Source organism: Macrobrachium rosenbergii, chromosome 50 (assembly GCF_040412425.1).
Source record: "Macrobrachium rosenbergii isolate ZJJX-2024 chromosome 50, ASM4041242v1, whole genome shotgun sequence".
Taxonomy (NCBI): Eukaryota; Metazoa; Arthropoda; class Malacostraca; order Decapoda; family Palaemonidae; genus Macrobrachium; species Macrobrachium rosenbergii.
This window is the reverse complement of record NC_089790.1, coordinates 17172270-17191012: the sequence shown is the minus strand read 5'-3', so window position 1 is coordinate 17191012 and position 18743 is coordinate 17172270. Positions and strand designations below refer to the sequence as shown.

The following is an 18743-nucleotide window of genomic DNA, read 5'->3' as shown; positions in this document are numbered from 1 at the left end:
CCACTGTGATTGGCTTGTTCCATACGAATGGGCTTCATCTTTTGAATAATAATAATAATAATAATAATAATAATAATAATAATAATAATAATAATCTAGACCATTCCTTCTATCATTTGTAACTTTAGAACCTCGAATTTCAAGTCAGTGGCCCTTATGAAGAGGGTTCCATATGAATAGAGTTCATCTTCTCAATAATAATAATAATAATAATAATAATAATAATAATAATAATAATAATAATAATAATAATAATAATAATCATAATAATACTAATAATAAAGTTAGTGGTCGCTGTGGTATGCTTGTTCCATACAATTAAGGGTTCACCTTTCAATAATAATAATAATAATAATAATAATAATAATAATAATAATAATAATAATGATACACCAAGTCAGTGGCCCCTGTGGTATGCTTGTTCCATACAAACAGAGGTTCACCTTTCAATAATAATAATAATAATAATAATAATAATAATAATAATAATAATAATAATAATAATACACCAAGTTAGTGGCCCCTTTGGTATACTTTTTCCATACAAATAGTGGTTCACCTTTCAATAATAATAATAATAATAATAATAATAATAATAAATAATAATAATAACACTCATTAAGACCCACCTGTAGGAGTCTGAGGGCGAGAGCAGCCTCCCATCCTTGTGCCAAGACAGCTGCATCGGAGGGTCACCAGTGACAGCACACCTGAGGACAGCGTGACCACCGCTGCCAACACTCACGTTCCTCTGTTGGCTGGAGAATCGAGGAGGCGCTGGAAATGGGAATTTTGTATAGTCTCGGGAGTCGACTTTATGCGTCATGTGGAGTAAATGAGTTTTGTACGTGTGGGTATTGGACATAGTCTCTCTCTCTCTCTCTCTCTCTCTCTCTCTCTCTCTCTCTCTCTCTCTCTCTCTCTCTCTATATGGACTAAATGAGTTTTCTCTCTCTCTCTCTCTCTCTCTCTCTCTTTATGTACTGTTTATATAAAATTTGTATTCATATGGATAATAAAGTTTGATTGTTATGCATATGGATACTAATAAATTTTATACATATCTCTCTCTCTCTCTCTCTCTCTCTCTCTCTCTCTCTCTCTCTCTCTCTCTCTCTCTCTCTCTATGTACTTTCTATATATAAATTTTATTCATATGGATAATAAAGTCTGATTGTTATGCATATAGATACTAATAAATTTTATACATATCGACACAGTCTCTCTCTCTCTCTCTCTCTCTCTCTCTCTCTCTCTCTCTCTCTCTCTCTCTCTCTCTATATATATATATATATATATATATGTGTATGTGTGTGTATGTGTGTGTGTGTGTGTGTGTGTGTGTGTGTGTGTGTGTGTGTGTGTGAGTGAGTGTGTACTTATCTAAACAAAGAAAGAGCATGACAACAAGAAAGAGGTGGATGGAGGAACAACAGAAGACCAAGAACAGAAGAGGAAGGGAAGAAGAGAAGGAGAAGCAGAAGATGAGGAAAGATGAAAACATGATTTAATTTCCTAATCAATTACACGGGGAAATGACCCACCAAAGACGGGAAATGAAGGCAGGCTCCTTAGCCTAGGGCCATAATAATGCATCTCCCGATTTCAGCTCTGACGTGGTAATGATGCAGCATCCAGCATCTAGGAGAGAGCTGAATGTTTACTTAATTCTTCTTCTTTTTCTTCTTCTTCTTTTTAAAGAAGAGATTTTCGACTCACAAGTAATTTCGGAGTTCGTTCAGTCCTTGGGGGTAATGAGGGAGAATGTGAGACTAGCTGGAGTAATGGGGGAGATTGTAGGGCTTCTTGGAGTAATGAGGGAGAATGCAAGGCTTCTTGGAGTAACGAGGGAGAATGTGGGGCTTCTTGGAGTAATGAGGGAGAATGTGAGATTCGTTGGAGTAATGATGGAGAATGTGATATTTGTTGGAGTAATGAGGAAGAATGTGAGATTTGTTGGAGAAACGAGGGAGAATGGGAGATTTGCTGGAGTAATGAGGGAGAACGTGGGGCTTGTTGGAGAAATGAGGGAGAATGTGAGACTTGTTGGAGCAATGAGGGAGAGTGTGAGACTTACTGGAGTAATGAGGGAGAATGGGAGACTTGTTGGCGTACTGAGGGAGAATGTGAGGCTTGCTGGAGTAATGAGGGAGAATGGGAGATTCGTTGGAGTAATGAGGGAGAATGGGAAACTTGTTGGAGTAATGAGGGAGAATGTGAGATTTCTTGGAGAAATGATTGAGAATGTGAGATTCAATGGAGTAATGGGGGGAGAATGGGAGACTTGTTGGAGTAATGTGGGAGAATGAGATTAGTTGGAGTAATGAGAAAGAATGTGAGGCTAGCTGGGGAAATGTGGAGAATGTGATGCTTGTTGAAGTAATGAGGGAGAATGTGAGACTTTTTGGGGTAATGAGGGAGAATGTGAGACTTGTTGGGGTAATGAGGGAGAATGTGAGATTTCTTGGAGTAATGAGGGAGAATGGGAGACTTGTTTGGGTAATGAGGGAGAATGTGAGGCTTGTTGGAGTAATGAGGGAAAATGAGATTGGTTGGAGTAATGAGAATGTGAGGCTAGCTGGGGAAATGTGGAGAATGTGATGCTTGTTGAAGTAATGAGGGAGAGTGTGGGACTTGTAGGAGTAATGAGGGAGAATGTGAGATTTGCTGGGGTAATGAGGGAGAATGTGAGATTTGTTGAGGTAATGAGTGAGAATGGGAGTAATATTTTGACAGTTAATTTGGTGAATTAAACAGCTCTTTGACAGAGCGTTTTATTGGGGAGGTTTAAAGGATGGGAAAACCCTAGATTTATTGTAATACTTTCAAGGTTAATAATGTTGAGAGAGAGAGAGAGAGAGAGAGAGGAGAGAGAGAGAGAGAGAGAGAGAGAAAGCAAACACAATTGTCCAGTTACAAATTATGCTTGAGTTCAATTCTGTCTTCAACAGAGAGAGAGAGAGAGAGAGAGAGAGAGAGAGAGAGAGAGAGAGAGAGAGAGAGAGAGAGAGAGAGAGAGAGAGCAAACACTGTCTAGTAATACAAATTATGCTTGAGTGTCAATGAGAGAGAGAGAGAGAGAGAGAGAGAGAGAGAGAGAGAGAGAGAGTCTAGAATACAAATTATGCTTGCGGTGTCAAGTCTGTCTTTAGAGAGAGAGAGAGAGAGAGAGAGAGAGAGAGAGAGAGAGAGAGAGAACCAACCGACAGCTTACCATTCACAGTGACCTGAATGACCTTGCTGAGTCCTGCCCCAATGCCATTCGTGGCCTCACAGAGGTACCTCCCTTGGTCGTCTTTGGTGACTTGGGACAACATCAGGGATCCGTTGACAAGTTGCTGAACTCGGCTGGACCCAAGTAGGTCTCGGTAGCTTCCGGGAGAGTCGCCTTTAACGAAAGATGCAGACACTGGTTTTTGGAAAATAGTCTTCAAAGAAGAGGGAGTTGTAGAGCCAATAAAATACCACGAAAAGCTTTTATTTGACTGGTATTTCTTGCTAGATTAAACCTACAAAGTTACAGCAGAATGGACACAAAGTGATGATAACTTCCAGGTGAACTGCCTTTAACGAAAAATGAAGACAATGGTTTACAGGGAAATCTACTTCAAAGAAGATAGGGGTTGATGTAACTAATAAAATAACATGAAAATCTTTTATTTGACTGATATTCCTTGCCTGATTAAACCTACAAAGTTACACCAGAATGGACAAAAAGTCCTGATAGCTTCCAGGACAAATAATTCAGATATTGATTTATAGAAAGATCCACTTCAAATAAGAGGGTTGATTTAACCAATAAAATACCATGAGATGCTTTTATTAAATTCATATTCCTCACCTGATTAAACCTACAAAGTTACAACAGAATGTAAACAGTCCAGATAGCTTTAGGGAGAATGGCCTTGAACGAAAAATACAGACAGTGGGTTTATAGAAAATCTATTTCAAATAAAAGAGGGTTGATTGATATAGCCAATAAAATACCTTGAAATGCTTTTCTTATAAAAAAAATCCACTTCAGATAAAAGGGGAATGATATAGCCTACAAAATACCATGAGAAGATTTTAATAGACGCATATTCCTTGCCTGATTAAACCTACAAGGCTACAACAGACCAGAGACAAGAACAGAGATACAGAACACCACTTACCAAGAGCCTTCCTCCAGATGACCTTCGGCTGAGGGAACCCTTCCGTTTGACATTGAATTACGACGTCATTGTCGCGCATGACACTCACGTCCGTCGGCTCTGATACCCAGCGAGGTGGCACTGTGGGTGTAGCGGGGTATTTTATAGGTCAGTGAGGTACAGTGACTCTATGTGTAACTGGGGGCTAAGTACAGGTTTGAATTCGAGGGCTCTGTGGACCGTTGTCATCGATAGGACGGATTTTTAAAGGTTGTGTTCTTGTCATGAGCTGGTCCCATATTTTGTGTTTAATTTTATACAAGGGCTGGTATAAAGTCTGTGATATATATATATATATATATATATATATATATATATATATATATATATATATATATATATATATATATATATATATATATATATATATATATATATATATATATGTGTGTGTGTGTGTGTGTGTGTGTATACTGTATATTATAATTATGTATTCTATGGATATATAATGCAAAGTCATTATTTCCTACAAATTTTCGAAAGGAAGTTAAAAAAAATGGCACTCCTTCCGTTCATGAGAAACACTAATAAATTATCAACTTTGCATTACAACAGGCTACTGCAATCTGAAGATCTGAGTAACCTCATCAAAATAATATAAAGATTTAAGTCACAAAGAGAACTTTTCAGTTTTATATAACGTCTAAGTATGTTACAAAGACCATTAAGCCTTTCTTTACCATTGAACGAAGATAATGACAAACTTAACTGCGCATATATCTCTCGAAACTATTGTCGATTCAAACTTCTAAAAGAACAGAAACAAATTGTTGGACTTTGCAGACATTTTAAAGTTTTCTCTTTACAAAGTCAGTACAAAAATTGATGGCCATAATTATGTTACAGTTTATAAATAGGAATAAAAGAAAAAAAAATCAGATTTATGAATTTTCCTCCCAATTAAGATTATAAATTGAAATTGTTTCGAACTTGATTTAAGATGATCTTTCTTACCTTCTAGTGATAAAATTATGTCTAAGCCATGTACCTTATATCAAGCATTTACAGTCGGCGAAGAATTATGACGTCGAGATTTTAATAACAATTAAGATTACTATATATATATATTTTTTTTTGTTTTTGATTTTGTTTTTGTTCTACGAGGAATCACTTGATTTAACAGCTTAATCATTTTTTTATAATGAAGCTATAAGATGTAATTTAATTGGTTATTTTATATATATATACAGTATATATATATATATATTTATATATATATATATATATATATATATATATATATATATATTATATATTATATATATATACATATACTGTATATTTATATATTATATATATACATATATATATATATATATATATATATATATATATATATATATATATATATATATATATATATATATATATATATATATATATATATGTATATATCATAATCAATTAAATTACATCTTATAAACTTAGCTTCATTCTAAAAAAATGATTAAGCTGTTAAATCAAAGTGATTCCTCCTAGAACAAAAAACAAAAAAACAAAAACAAAAGATTATCCAATTTGATTTCTAGGTCTCAACGTCACAATTCCTGAAGCGACAGATGCTGACAGCGAATTCAAAGAGCCTCGTACAATATATATAGATATATGTACACACAAGATATTACAAGCTTTCAAAGCTACAAGTGCATTTCCAAGAAGTACTCGTTACTCTGCTTGCTTGAAAAAGCCAATGATATGCTCCGCTTACATACACGAACCCTTGTCAACAAATCTCCTGCGAAGAGAAAGGCAACAGATTTTACAGTTACCAAAATACAGTTATCGTTCGTGATCGAGAGAGAAGTAAGGTGCAACTATCACGCAGCCTACACGTTCTACACTTACAAATGTTACCATTTCTCATTGTCGTGAAAGTCTAATGTCAAATCTTCGACTTGAAAAGGTTTATTCTGTAAAGTCATCATCACAAAACCCTTAATTAATTTTCTTCTCGTGAAGAAATTTACGGAAGGAAAACGTGTAAGCTGCTTTTTGTGGGATTATGCAAACACGAGGTGCAGTCTGGAAGTGAATGGGCTGTTTTTTTTCTTTCTGTCTCTCTCTCTCTCTCTCTCTCTTTTTTTTTTGTGTCAGTGCTGTGCTGTTTAGAAGCCAAATACTACTGTGCAGTGCTGCGAGGTCTCTAGGCCTACGGCACCATGCATTTACGCAGTCCTTCGCCTCCTACAGACAGGAGGCGCGGGTGCCAAGGAGCTCACAACGTGGGCGGGCGGGCGGGCGGGGAGTGAAAAGTGGTGGTTACAATTCAGAAATTTGGTGCAAATCGGTGGTGCAAGTGCGGGCGTTGCTGTAGTGCTGGTACTGTGACGGTGCTTTTTATTTACTTTTTAAATTACTTTTTTGAGGATGGCTAGCAGACCTAGTAGAAGGCTTTTTACGTTACCGCTAACAGTCAAGGGCGCCGTGTAGGTGACGGAGCGAGCTGTGTTGGTCGCCCTGCAGGTATAGTTCCCTGCGTGGCCGGCCGTCAGGTGAGGAATCTTGAGCAAGCTCGTGAAAGCGTCGTATTGCAGGATCTCCAGACCTAGACCTAGGTCGGTCATTTGACCGTGAATGGAAGAAGAAGAAGAGGCTGACGACGGGTTCTGGAGGTCCCCAGAGCTTCGTAACGGCTCTCCGTCTTTGAGCCAGCCAATAGTTATCGGCAGGTCTCCTCTTTCAATGCTGCAGGCGACCTGCACGCGTATTCCAGCGGCGGCGCCCTCCCGGAAAGAAAAGGGCCCTATCCTCGGAGGTTCTGCAATAAACACCACTCCAATTATTAAGAACATTCGCGAAACACTCGGGCACCCGAGGGGTCATTACCGTTGACGAACAGGGTCGAAGTCTGCTGGTCGGAGGCTGCTCGGTTGGTGGCCTTGCAGGTGTAGTTCCCGGCGTGGTGGGGCATCACGTGGTTGATGCCCATGTAGCTGTTGAAGTCCTCCCAGCTCTGCTGCGTGACGTGTTTCTGGTTGTCCAGCTTGACCCCGTCCTTGTACCAGGTGATCGTCAGGGGCAGGTCACCTTCGGTCACCACGCAAGCTAGGGTCAGGCGGTTTCCCTCCGACAGGTGGTGGTCGGTGTTCATGGGCAGAATTCGGGGGGGAACTGGGGTGCATTGTAAAGTGAGAGGGGGAATTCTAAACAGGGGCCAAGGTCATTCAGTTTAACCTAGAAAAAGTTGGGGTAATGTTCATACACTTTTTAAATTTATGAAAGGATACTGGGGCAGCCTACATTACAAATTTTAGATGGGAAATTCTAAAGCAGGTGTAAGTGCATCAGTTTAACCTAGAAAAAGCTGAGGAATATTCATGAACTACTGGATGACTATTCAAGAATGTCTAACTTTTTAAATCTGTTAAAGGATCACAAAACTACTTATCAAATTTCTGTCTCAGTGATGATGGCATGACCAGTGACATAAGAAGAAGCTTTTACAGAACAAATCCTCGACAGGTTAGAAATTTATACAAATTGGTGAAGAACCCAAAAACCCTTAATTTTGTATTCAAGCGGATGAAAACTTAACGAACTCATAAATAAAAAAAACCGAAAACTCTTAGTTTCTGAAAACTCAATAATTTCATTTTATAGGTTTGTCTAGATCCCCGTTATCATGATATCAAATGAAAATTCAGTTCATTGCAAAAACTTTAATAATATTTTACTTTTTACACCATCGTCAACCCGCAATAGATTGTCCCTGACGCCGCAATGGTTACAGAAAGGTGGGTCGATTTTACCAACCAGGAAAGTTGTAAGTACGTGAGAGATTCTTTACTAAAATTGAGACGTATGATATATAACAGGACTTCTTACAGAATTACTTTAATAATAAAACAAAAGAGAGAAAAAACCTGTATCACTGACAACACAAATGAACCAGTGAGGGGCGTTATGCTGAAATAACGCAAACGCACACCTACATTATGCTGCGTAAATTGTAAAAGTAAAGCAGACTTTTACGAAAAATAATTCATCAAACAGAGATGAGAAAGGGTATTTGGCCTGCAAAATGGAAGCGTTCTCTACAACTCTTTTTGTCAATATCAAACGTCATCCGTAACGTGAAAAGGTTATCAAACCCATCAGATCTGTATTAGTACCTAATTACCAAAATTCAAGAATGAAACAATGGAGATATTAAATAAAAAACTTCAAGAATGAAACAATGGAGATATTAAATTAAAAACTTCAAGAATGAAACAATGGAGATATTAAATAAAAAAACTTCAAGAATGAAACAATGGAGATATTAAATTAAAAACTTCAAGAATGAAACAATGGAGATATTAAATAAAAAACTTCAAGAATGAAACAATGGAGATATTAAATAAAAAACTTCAAGAATGAAACAATGGAGATATTAAATTAAAAACTTCAAGAACGAAACAATGGAGATATTAAATAAAAAAAATTTCAAGATTAAAACAATGGAGATATTAAATAAACAAACTTCAAGAATGAAAAAATGGAGATATTAAATAAAAAAATTTCAAGAATGAAACAACGGAGATATAAAAAAATTAATGATGAAACAATGGAGATATTAATTAAAAAAAAATTCAAGAATGAAACAAGGGAGATATTAAATTAAAAAAAAAACATAATTAGATAACCAACAGAGGGGAACTGAGAAATAGAATATGTATTCTCTTCTTATTGCCAACGTCTGAGAACCCACTACCACAACCTTATTGAATCGTGAAGCTTATTGGGTAACATAAGTTGAAAATTATCTATAATGTGATACCTGGAAAATAACAAAAACAGTAAAAGATGGAAAAATTTAAGATCCAAATCAGAGTACTCAAAATATAGGTATATAATTATAACTATACTTAAATTCAAGTCATGTTAAATGTGGTATTATATTCTTAAAGTATGGAATAGAAATTAACAGAAAGTGAATTAATTTACATTGTTAATAAGTTTACGAGAGGTGATGAACGTTCTGTTATACGTACACATAATTCTTTTGTTTCTCCTTCTAATTCTACAGGTATCTGACATTGTATCTTCATAAATAAGGAATTTATTAGGGCATTTTTATTAACTGAGAATTGTATTTCTTTCATAAATTAACGAAAATAAAGCGCGCGCGCGCACACACACACGAACACAAATACAACACACACACAGAGACATATATATATATATATATATATATATATATATATATATATATTGTATATATATATATATATATATATATATATATATATACATATATATATATATATATATATATATATATATATATATATATATATATATATATATATATACATAAATACATACAAACATACATACTTGAGTGTGTGTACGTGAATGTATACATTATCTTCTAACCATCCATACATCTTCAAATACAAAACTGACTCAAGAATTCCTTTATACACAGCACACCTCAACGAACTCCCTATTCCCATGAAACAGAGAACCAACCCCCACCGCCCCCTCCCACCAAAAAAAAAAACTAAATAAAAAACTTACCAAGCACCTTCACTTGCACCGGCTGGGTGCTCTTTTCACCGTGCTTAGTCGAAGCGGTGCAAGAATAGCTCCCAGCATCCGTGACCCTCTGTACGTTGTCAATAACTAAAGAGCCGTTCTGATGGACGATCTCACGTCGACTGGTTGGTAGCTGTTTGCCCTCTGGCGGTAGGAATGAAAGGTTGGGAGATCAGAGTCATCTGTCCTATTACTAGAAAAATCTTCCAGTGGAAGAAAAAAAAAAAAAACTTATTTGTATCAAGGTTGGGTCAAAGGTCCGCTAATTACCACGACAATAATCTTTTTTCTAGAAGCATAAAGCAATTATCAAGTTTCAATGAAAGGTTGGGAGATTAAGAGTCAACTTCCTTAATAACAAAAACTCCAGTGTTCAGTAAGACATCACATGATGTTTTTCTTGTCAACAAGAAAAAAAGTATCGTTACTACAATGATTTTTTCTTTATTTTGGGAGATTACAGACTCAGCTTTCATAATACTAAAAAAACCCCAGTGTTTGAAGACACATCACGAGGTGTTTTTCTTGTGGAAGAGAAAAACCACACTTATTTATATCTGCTAGTTCCCATGACAATAATTTTTTCATGAATATAAAGTAAATACAAGTGTTTAAACAGACACAGTGTGTTATTTTTCTTGTGGAAGTAAAAAAAATACACATATATATATCAAGGTTATGGGCAAAGGTCTGTTAGTTACCACGATAATAATTAATTGCATTTTGGGAGATTACGGTCTTAGCTTTCCTAATATTAAAAAACTCCCGTTTTTAAAAGACATAGAATGCAGTTTTTCTTGTGGAAAGATCTATTAGTTCCCACAACAATAATTTTATTTTCACGAACATATATTAATCACAAAGTACCCTTACTTTATAACTGATAATTCAACCAACCTTTATACCAGATCCGGGTATGGATGGGATACCCACCGACTGGGCAAGTCAGGACCAACCTTTCGCCTGCAACAGCTGTAACCTCGCCCATCGCCCGGACCACGGGAACACCTGGGGATGAAAAAGGTGTCGGAGTTATGATTTTCGATGACATCACGGGACTCTGACTTTATAAAGGGATTTTAACCTTCAATATTTGAATGATCTGATTATAATTTTTTTTTATAGAATTACTACTACTACTACTACAGTATTACTATTACTACAAATAATAATAATAATAATAATAATAATAATAATAATAATAATAATAATAATAATAATAATAATATATGATTTAAAGTAAACAAATTATACAATCACGACAGTTTGAATTTCTGAGCAATAATAATAATAATAATAATAATAATAATAATAATAATAATAATAATAATAATAATAATAATAATAATAATAATTAACGTTCAGGTGTTCGAAAGTCTCTGTTTTATCTTCTAACAAATAATACAATTAACTTTATATAACTGTGGATTTTATTACAAAACAATTACATGGGTGAATAAAATAAAGATAGATTTACATTTATGGAAGATATAGCGTTAATATTAAAGGAAAAATATTAATTAATTAATATATATAAACATAAATAAATACACACACACACACACACACACACACACACACACACACACACACATATATATATATATATATATATATATATATATATATATATATATATATATATATATATATAAATATAATATATTGTATATATATTATATGTACATATAAGTTTTAGTCTGAAATACGAGAGCAAACGAAACAGAAGCACCCGCTAAGCCACCTCTTCCTCTTTCCTCATTTGTTGCGTCAACACACAACAGATAAACAACTGGTTGTTTCACCTTCCAATTCCGTCTCAATGTTGATTTTTTTTCTTATCAGTTGTTTTCAATTATTTATGTTATCTGACCATCTCTAATTCGTTCCTTATAATTAACTTTTGGTGACCACCATGGGACACGAAGCTATATCGGCATATAACCTCACATATATATATCCGCTTGAAAACGAAATAAATCACCTTTTCAGTGGCATAGTTCCATGCCCTTCCCCGCCCCCCCCAAAAAAAAAAAGAAACAAATGAAGAACTCAGTGAACAAGTGCATAATTCACAATCACCATATTCTATGCGACGCCATTATTATTCATGGTGCCCCGAGATCAGCAACAGGGAGGATATACATTAAAGTTCCTCTCTTTTGAAAATTGCAAAAAATGGACCTCGGATCAAAAGTAAGCAAGCAAGCAAGAAACTCCGCTTGCAAGAAATCACGTAGCAGGAACATTAGCAACTCCGAACATCGTTCTTTTTTCGCCATCAAAAGCCACTGTGTCCTATTTTCCAACGCGTGCTTGCGTGTGCGTATTTGCATATGCAAGTGTGTGTGTGCGTATATATATGAACCTGGGCATTCTCCAGCCTCCTGCGTTCGCCTGCTTGATAGCTTGGAACACGCAAGCAAGCAAGCAGACACAAACTGACGAATCCTTTTATTTTTTTTTAGTATCCTGCGGTTGAAAGCAATTTATTTTTTTAGCATCCTGCTATTGAGAGCAACGTTTTTTTAGTATCCTACGATTGAAAGCAATTTATTTTTAAGTATCCTGCGAGTGAAAGTAATTTATTTTTTTAGTATCCTGCGATTGAAAGCAACGTATTTTTTTTTAGTATCCTGCGATTGAAAGCAATTTATTTTTAAGCATCCTGCGAATGAAAGCAATTTATTTTTTTAATATCCTGCGACTGAAAGCAATTTATTTTTAAGTATCCTGCGAGTGAAAGCAATTTATTTTTAAGTATCCTGCGAGTGAAAGCAATTTATTTTTAAGTATCCTGCGAGTGAAAGCAATTTATTTTTAAGTGTCCTGCGAGTGAAAGCAATTTATTTTTTTAGTAACCTGCAATTGAAAGCAATTTATTTTTAAGTATCCTGCGAGTGAAAGCAATTTATTTTTTTAATAACCTGCGATTGAAAGCAATTTATTTTTAAGTATCCTGCGATTGAAAGCAATTTATTTTTAAGTATCCTGCGATTGAAAGCAATTTATTTTTTTAGTATCCTGCGATTGAAATCAACGTATTTTTTTGTATCCTGCAATTGAAAGCAATTTATTTTTAAGTATCCCGCGAGTGAAAGCAAATTATTTTTTTAGTATCCTGCGACTGAAAGCAATTTATTTTTAAGTATCCTGCGAGTGAAAGAAATGTATTTTCTTAGTATCCTGCGATTGAAGGCAATTTATTTTTAAGTATCCTGCGAGTGAAAACAATTTATTTTTTTTAGTATCCTGCGAATGAAAGCATTTTATTTTTTTAGTATCCTGCGATTGAGCGCAAATAATTTTTTTAGTATCCTCCGATTGAAAGCGATTTATTTTTTTTTTTTTAGTATCCTGCGATTGAAAGCAATTTAAACATGTTCGGCTTTACCCACCACGTTAATTAATCTCTGAAATGGCTCTTGTTAAATTCAGCGGAACGAAAAGACAAGTCTTGTTGCAGATTAATTGGGCCGCCTCAATTACCCTTATTGCAGATTGCAGATTGCAACAGCAGAAGACTCTATTCTCTCTCTTTCTCTCTCTCTCTCTCTCTCGTGAATAACTACCTGACGAGAATTAACGTATATAGTCATAAAGGCCTTTTCGTACAGAATCTGTGTGTGTGTGTGCTTTTGCAAATCAGCGGCATTCAGCAATGTTTGAGCGACTCAGATAAGAGATGATAATAAACTACCTTTGTATATCGCGAGATCATAGGGAGAGAGAGAGAGAGAGAGAGAGAGAGAGAGAGAGAGAGAGAGAGAGAGAGAGAGAGAGATAAGATTATTCTGTTCTAGAAGGCATTTATGACTATACAGTATACGTTAATTCTCGTCAAGTAGTTATTCACGAGAGAGAGAGAGAGAGAGAGAGAGAGAGAGAGAGAGAGAGAGAGAGAGAGAGAGAGAGAGAGAGATCAACTTTAATGGAGAGCGTAGGACTTGCTTTCATTGGAAATACTCCGACCAAATAGCAAGTCTTTATCTCATGTTTGCAAAATGATATATAATTGAATGTTTTCCTTTTGACAGTATGAATGACTACGTAGGGGATTATACTTACAAATACAGAATGCTACAGAATTTACCGACTGTATCTTTTGTAAAGTCTTAATTTTGTAGTTTGCGAAGATGAAAATAAAAATGCATTGTGTATTATTTATACCTAAACATAAGCTGGGATACAGAGTTTATGCATCGACTTAAAATCTTGTAATAAAAAGCTATCAATGATATTCATGAAAACGATGAAAACTTAGGAACTTAGAACTTAGAAAGCTTAGAAACTTAGAAAGCATAGAGACTTAGAATGAAGAACCCTTAGAACTTACAACTTAAAAAGCTTAGAATTTAGTAAGCTCAGAATTTAGAAAGCTTAGATCTTAGAAACTTATAACTTAGAGAGCTTAGAACTTTGAAAAATTAGGACTAAGAAAGCTTAGAACTGAGAAAGCTTGGAACTTAAAACTTAGAAATTAGAAAGCTTGGAACTTAAAACTTAGAAATTAAAAAGCTTAGAACTTAGAAACTTAGAACTTGAGAGCTTCGAACTTATAAACTTACAACTTGAGAGCTTCGAACTTAGAAATTTAGAACTTTAAAAGCCTAGAAAGTGGAAACTTAAAGTTTAGACAACCCAGCACTTAGAACGCTTAGAATTTAGAAAGTTTACAACTTAGAAAGCTTAGAACCTAGAAACCTAGAAAGCTTAGAATTAGGAAGTTTAGAATTTAGAAAGCTTAGAACTTAGAAAGCTTAGAAACTGAAAAATCTGAAGGCTTAGAACTTAAAAAGCTTAGAAATTACAAAGTTTAGAACTTAAAATTTTTATCTTAGAATTAAGAAAGTTTAGAAGCTTAGAACTTGAAAAGCTTAGAATTTAGAAAGCTTAGAACTTTGAACTTGAAAAGATTAGAATTTAGAAAGCTTAGAACTTAGCACTTGAAAAGCTTAGAATTTAGAAAGCTTAGAACTTTGAACTTGAAAAGCTTAGAATTTAGAAAGCTTAGAACTTTGAACTTGAAAAGCTTAGAATTTAGAAAGCTTAGAACTTTGAACTTGAAAAGCTTAGAATTTAGAAAGTGTAGAACTGAGAATGCCTAGAACTTAGAAACTTAGAACTTTAATGCTTACGATTTAGAACATTTAGAATTTAGTAACCTTAGAACTTACAAACTTAGAACTTAAGAACTTAGAAAGCTTAGAACTTAGAAAGTTTAAGGAGAGAAAGCGTTCTTTAACAGTTTACAAAATATGATAATTCTATTCCCGAAACCATTCACTTATACCAAATCAATTCAGAGTTTTACAAAAGAAATTCAAAAAGGATTTTGTCATAATGATCTTTCTTGTCACAGCGCGCATGCGTACTGAGTCCCTGTCCCAGCGCGCATGCGCACTGAATACCTATCCCATCGCGCATGGGTACTGAGTCTCTGTCCTATCGCTGATGCGCATTGAATACCTGTCTTATCGCGCATGCGTACTTCAGTTTGTATAGTTACAAAATCACACATCATGAAAGTAAAATGTAAAGTACAGTATAAGATTAATGTAGGTAAGGAATTCCAAGTCTGTCAATTCTCTCACTCTCTCAGCTGGTAAGGTGACAAATTTCCCCAAAAATGAAAGTATATTATAGACGATCAATGTAAGTAAGTAATTCCAAGCCTGTCAATTCTCCTCCATCTTTAACGCAGCCTCTCTCTCTCTCTCTCTCTCTCTCTCTCTCTCTCTCTCTCTCTCTCTCTCTCCCTCAAACCCCTGGAGAAAAAATCTTGTGAAGGGTGACATGGCGTCTTAGCCAATCAAACCCCAAATTGAATTTTGCACGACTAATTTCCCGATTCAGCCTCTTCCTTGATTAGGCCGCCTCCTTCTGGAGTTCCAAGGTGAAGGAGGAGGTGAAGGAGAGAGAGAAGAAGGACCAAGGAGAAGGAGGAGAAAGAGGAGGAGGTGGAGGAGGAGGAGGAGGAGAGGGGGAGGAGGATAAGAAGGGCGAAGGACTCTTCAAGAAATTACGGATCTAGTGGTGGCGGTAGTAACGAGGTTGGAATATAGGGAAAGGATTATGAAAGGAGAGAGAGAGAGAGAGAGAGAGAGAGAGAGAGAGAGAGAGAGAGAGAGAGAGAGAGAGAGAGTAACCAGATATCCATTAATATAAATTATGGTTGCTGTGTCAACATTGTCTTTAACAGTAGGAGAGAGAGAGAGAGAGAGAGAGAGAGAGAGAGAGAGAGAGAGAGAGAGAGAGAGAGAGAGAGAGAACAGATAGCCAGTGATACAAATGATGGTTGCTGTGTAACCTATGATATGTCTTTGAGAGAGAGAGAGAGAGAGAGAGAGAGAGAGAGAGAGAGAGAGAGAGAGAGAGAGAATGAATATTTAACAGGCTAAGATAAAAGCAAAAGGAAAATGGCTGCCAGATGACGTTATGGAAATCTTCAGAAATCGTCGAGGAAGCAGATAATGGAATACGTAGGGGAGGAGAAAAAGAAAAAGAAGAAGAAGAAGAAGTCAATGGAGAAAGGATAAACAGAAGAAAAGGGGCGTGGAGGAGAGAGAAAGAATAAAGGTGGAGATAAATAAAGGTACAAAGATAAATAAAGGGAAACACTGAAAGACAAAATGTATTAATTTTCTCACTGTTAAGGAGAGGATTTACACAGATAGTACAATTTGTAGCACTGGATACCCGTCTCTCTCTCTCTCTCTCTCTCTCTCTCTCTCTCTCTCTCTCTCTCTCTCACACACACACACACACTGTTCAAGGCAGATTTTACACGGAAGCATCATTTGTATTTTTGGATATCTGTGCTCTCTCTCTCTCTCTCTCTCTCTCTCTCTCTCTAGCAATATATATATATATATATATATATATATATATATATATATATATATATATATATATATATAGATATATATATAATTACAGATACACAATTGTTCTGTGCATTAGTAGAATTACTAAAAGGACCTCATTCAAACTGGATGGTATTTAATGGAGTTTTTATTCACAAAGTTACAAGCTTTCTTGGACAAACAGTCCAATCAAAGGGAATCCGTACAATGAGCAAACGCATAGTCCGGCTGTATTTATATCTGTGTGCTGGGTTATAATCGCCTCCTGTGTGACCTCCACCCTCTCTTGACCTTGGTCTTTCTCTGATCCCTGGTTCCAGATGTCCGTTTTCCGTGCGTTCTCTTGCGTTTTTCTTCGTTTCCTTGCTACTGTGGAGTATATGATTTTTCTAGATATGCTGTCTTCAAAGCCGTTTCCGGTGTTCCCTGCCATCGTGTTGTTGGCGCAAGTTATGAAGGCGTTCTCTCAACCAGTCTAGATGTTTTGTTGGTGTTCCTGTACAGAAAACTCATATTTTCCCAGTCTATTCTGTGATCATTTTCCCAACAGTGTTTGGCAACTGCCGACGTCTGATTATAATGCCTTATGTTCTGCAGATGTTGTTTGCTTCGCTCTTTACATGATTTGCCAGTTTCGCCATAGTACCCTTCTTCACAGTCTAGACACGCTCCATATAAACCCCCTCTAATCTCTTCCCCCTCTACCGACTTTTTGTTTCTAACTATTTTATTCCTAATGGTGTTTTTGTAGCTGCCTATCAATTTGAAATTATTTAGCTTCCTGTTGATGGGTGCAATAGAGTTGTTGTCCGGAACTGTAATTATTTTCTTTCCTACCAAATGTTCCTTTTCAATCCTTTCCCTCTCCCAAAATAGTTTTTCCTTGCTTTGATATGTGCCCCTCCCACCAATACTTAGGGTAGCCTAATCTCCTAAAAACTCTCCCTCAGGTAATCCAACTCTTCGTCTAAAAATTCGGGACTGCAAATCCTATAAGCCCTGATGGCCAACCCTGTCATTAATCCTATTTTTATTTCTTTCCTATGACTGGAGAACCTATGTATGTATGAATTGGTGTGTGTCTTCTTCCTATATACCTTGAATTTTAAATTCTCCCCTACCCTCTTGACCAGGACATCCAAGAAAGGAATTTCTCCTTCCTTCTCTTCTTCTAATGTGAACTTGATGTGTTCATTTAGTTTATTTATGTTTTCTAAAAACTTGTGTAGATCTTCCCTTTCTCCCTTGTAAATGATCAAGATGTCATCAACATATCTTACCCATTTTACGATATTTAAGTTCCCTTTATTTACTTTGCCCACCTCTTCCTTTTCAAACCATTCCATAAAGATGTTGGCTAGAATTGGTGAAAGACTTGAACCCATGGCCACGGTATATAATGGTTTTTTTCGTCAAGAGGGTAGGGAGAATTTAAAATTCAAGGTATATAGGAAGAAGACACACACCAATTCATACATACATAGGTTCTCCAGTCATAGGAAAGAAATAAAAATAGGATTTTAATGACTTGGCCATCAGGGCTTATAGGATTTGCAGTCCCGAATTTTTAGACGAAGAGTTGGATTACCTGAGGGAGAGTTTTAGCTACCCTAAGTATTGGTGGGAGTGGGCACATATCAAAGCAGGAAAAACTCCCAGAGGGAAAGGATTGAAAAGGAACATTTGGTAGGAAAGAAAATAATTACAGTTCGGACAACAACTCTATTGCACCTAACAACAGGAAGCTAAATAATTTAAATTGATAGAGCTACAAAAAACACCATTTAAAATATTAGAAACAAAAGTCGGTAGAGGGGAAGAGATTAGAGGGGGTTTATATGGCAGCGTGTCTAGAATAAGAAGGGTATATTCTGGCAAATCATGTAAAGAGCAGGGTCTGCAGAACATAAGGCATTATAATCGAGTCGGCAGTTGCCAAACACTGTTGGGAAAATGATCACAGAATAGACTGGGAAAATATGATTTTTCTGTACAGGAACACCAACAAAACATCTAGACTGGTTGTAAGAACGCCTAAACTTTCGCCAAAACACGATGGCAAACACCGGAAACGGCTTTGAAGACAGCATATCTAGAAAAATCAAACTCCACAGGCATAAACGAAGAAAAAACCAAAAACGCACGGAAAACGGACATCTGGAAC

At 35.9% G+C, this 18743-nt stretch overlaps 1 protein-coding gene across 6 annotated transcripts in view; it reads right to left on the bottom strand.

Moving 5' to 3' along the window:
* The window catches only part of LOC136832668 (cell adhesion molecule Dscam2-like), a 603829-nt gene that overhangs the window by 23594 nt on the left and 561492 nt on the right, over positions 1-18743 (bottom strand). For 5 of the 6 annotated variants that reach the window (XR_010851281.1, XM_067093973.1, XM_067093972.1 and 2 more), the window contains exons 12-17: positions 10611-10721; positions 9696-9857; positions 6598-6951; positions 4155-4274; positions 3215-3388; positions 630-777 (exon numbers count right to left, since the gene is read on the bottom strand). Coding sequence is in view for 5 of the 6 variants with exons in the window: in XM_067093973.1 (XP_066950074.1) it covers positions 630-777; positions 3215-3388; positions 4155-4274; positions 6598-6951; positions 9696-9857; positions 10611-10721 (1069 nt within the window). In the remaining variant the exon portion in view is untranslated. Of the gene's footprint in view, positions 1-629; positions 778-3214; positions 3389-4154; positions 4275-6597; positions 6952-7019; positions 7305-9695; positions 9858-10610; positions 10722-18743 lie in introns of all 6 variants that reach the window. The other variant, XM_067093974.1, reaches the window with a different exon arrangement.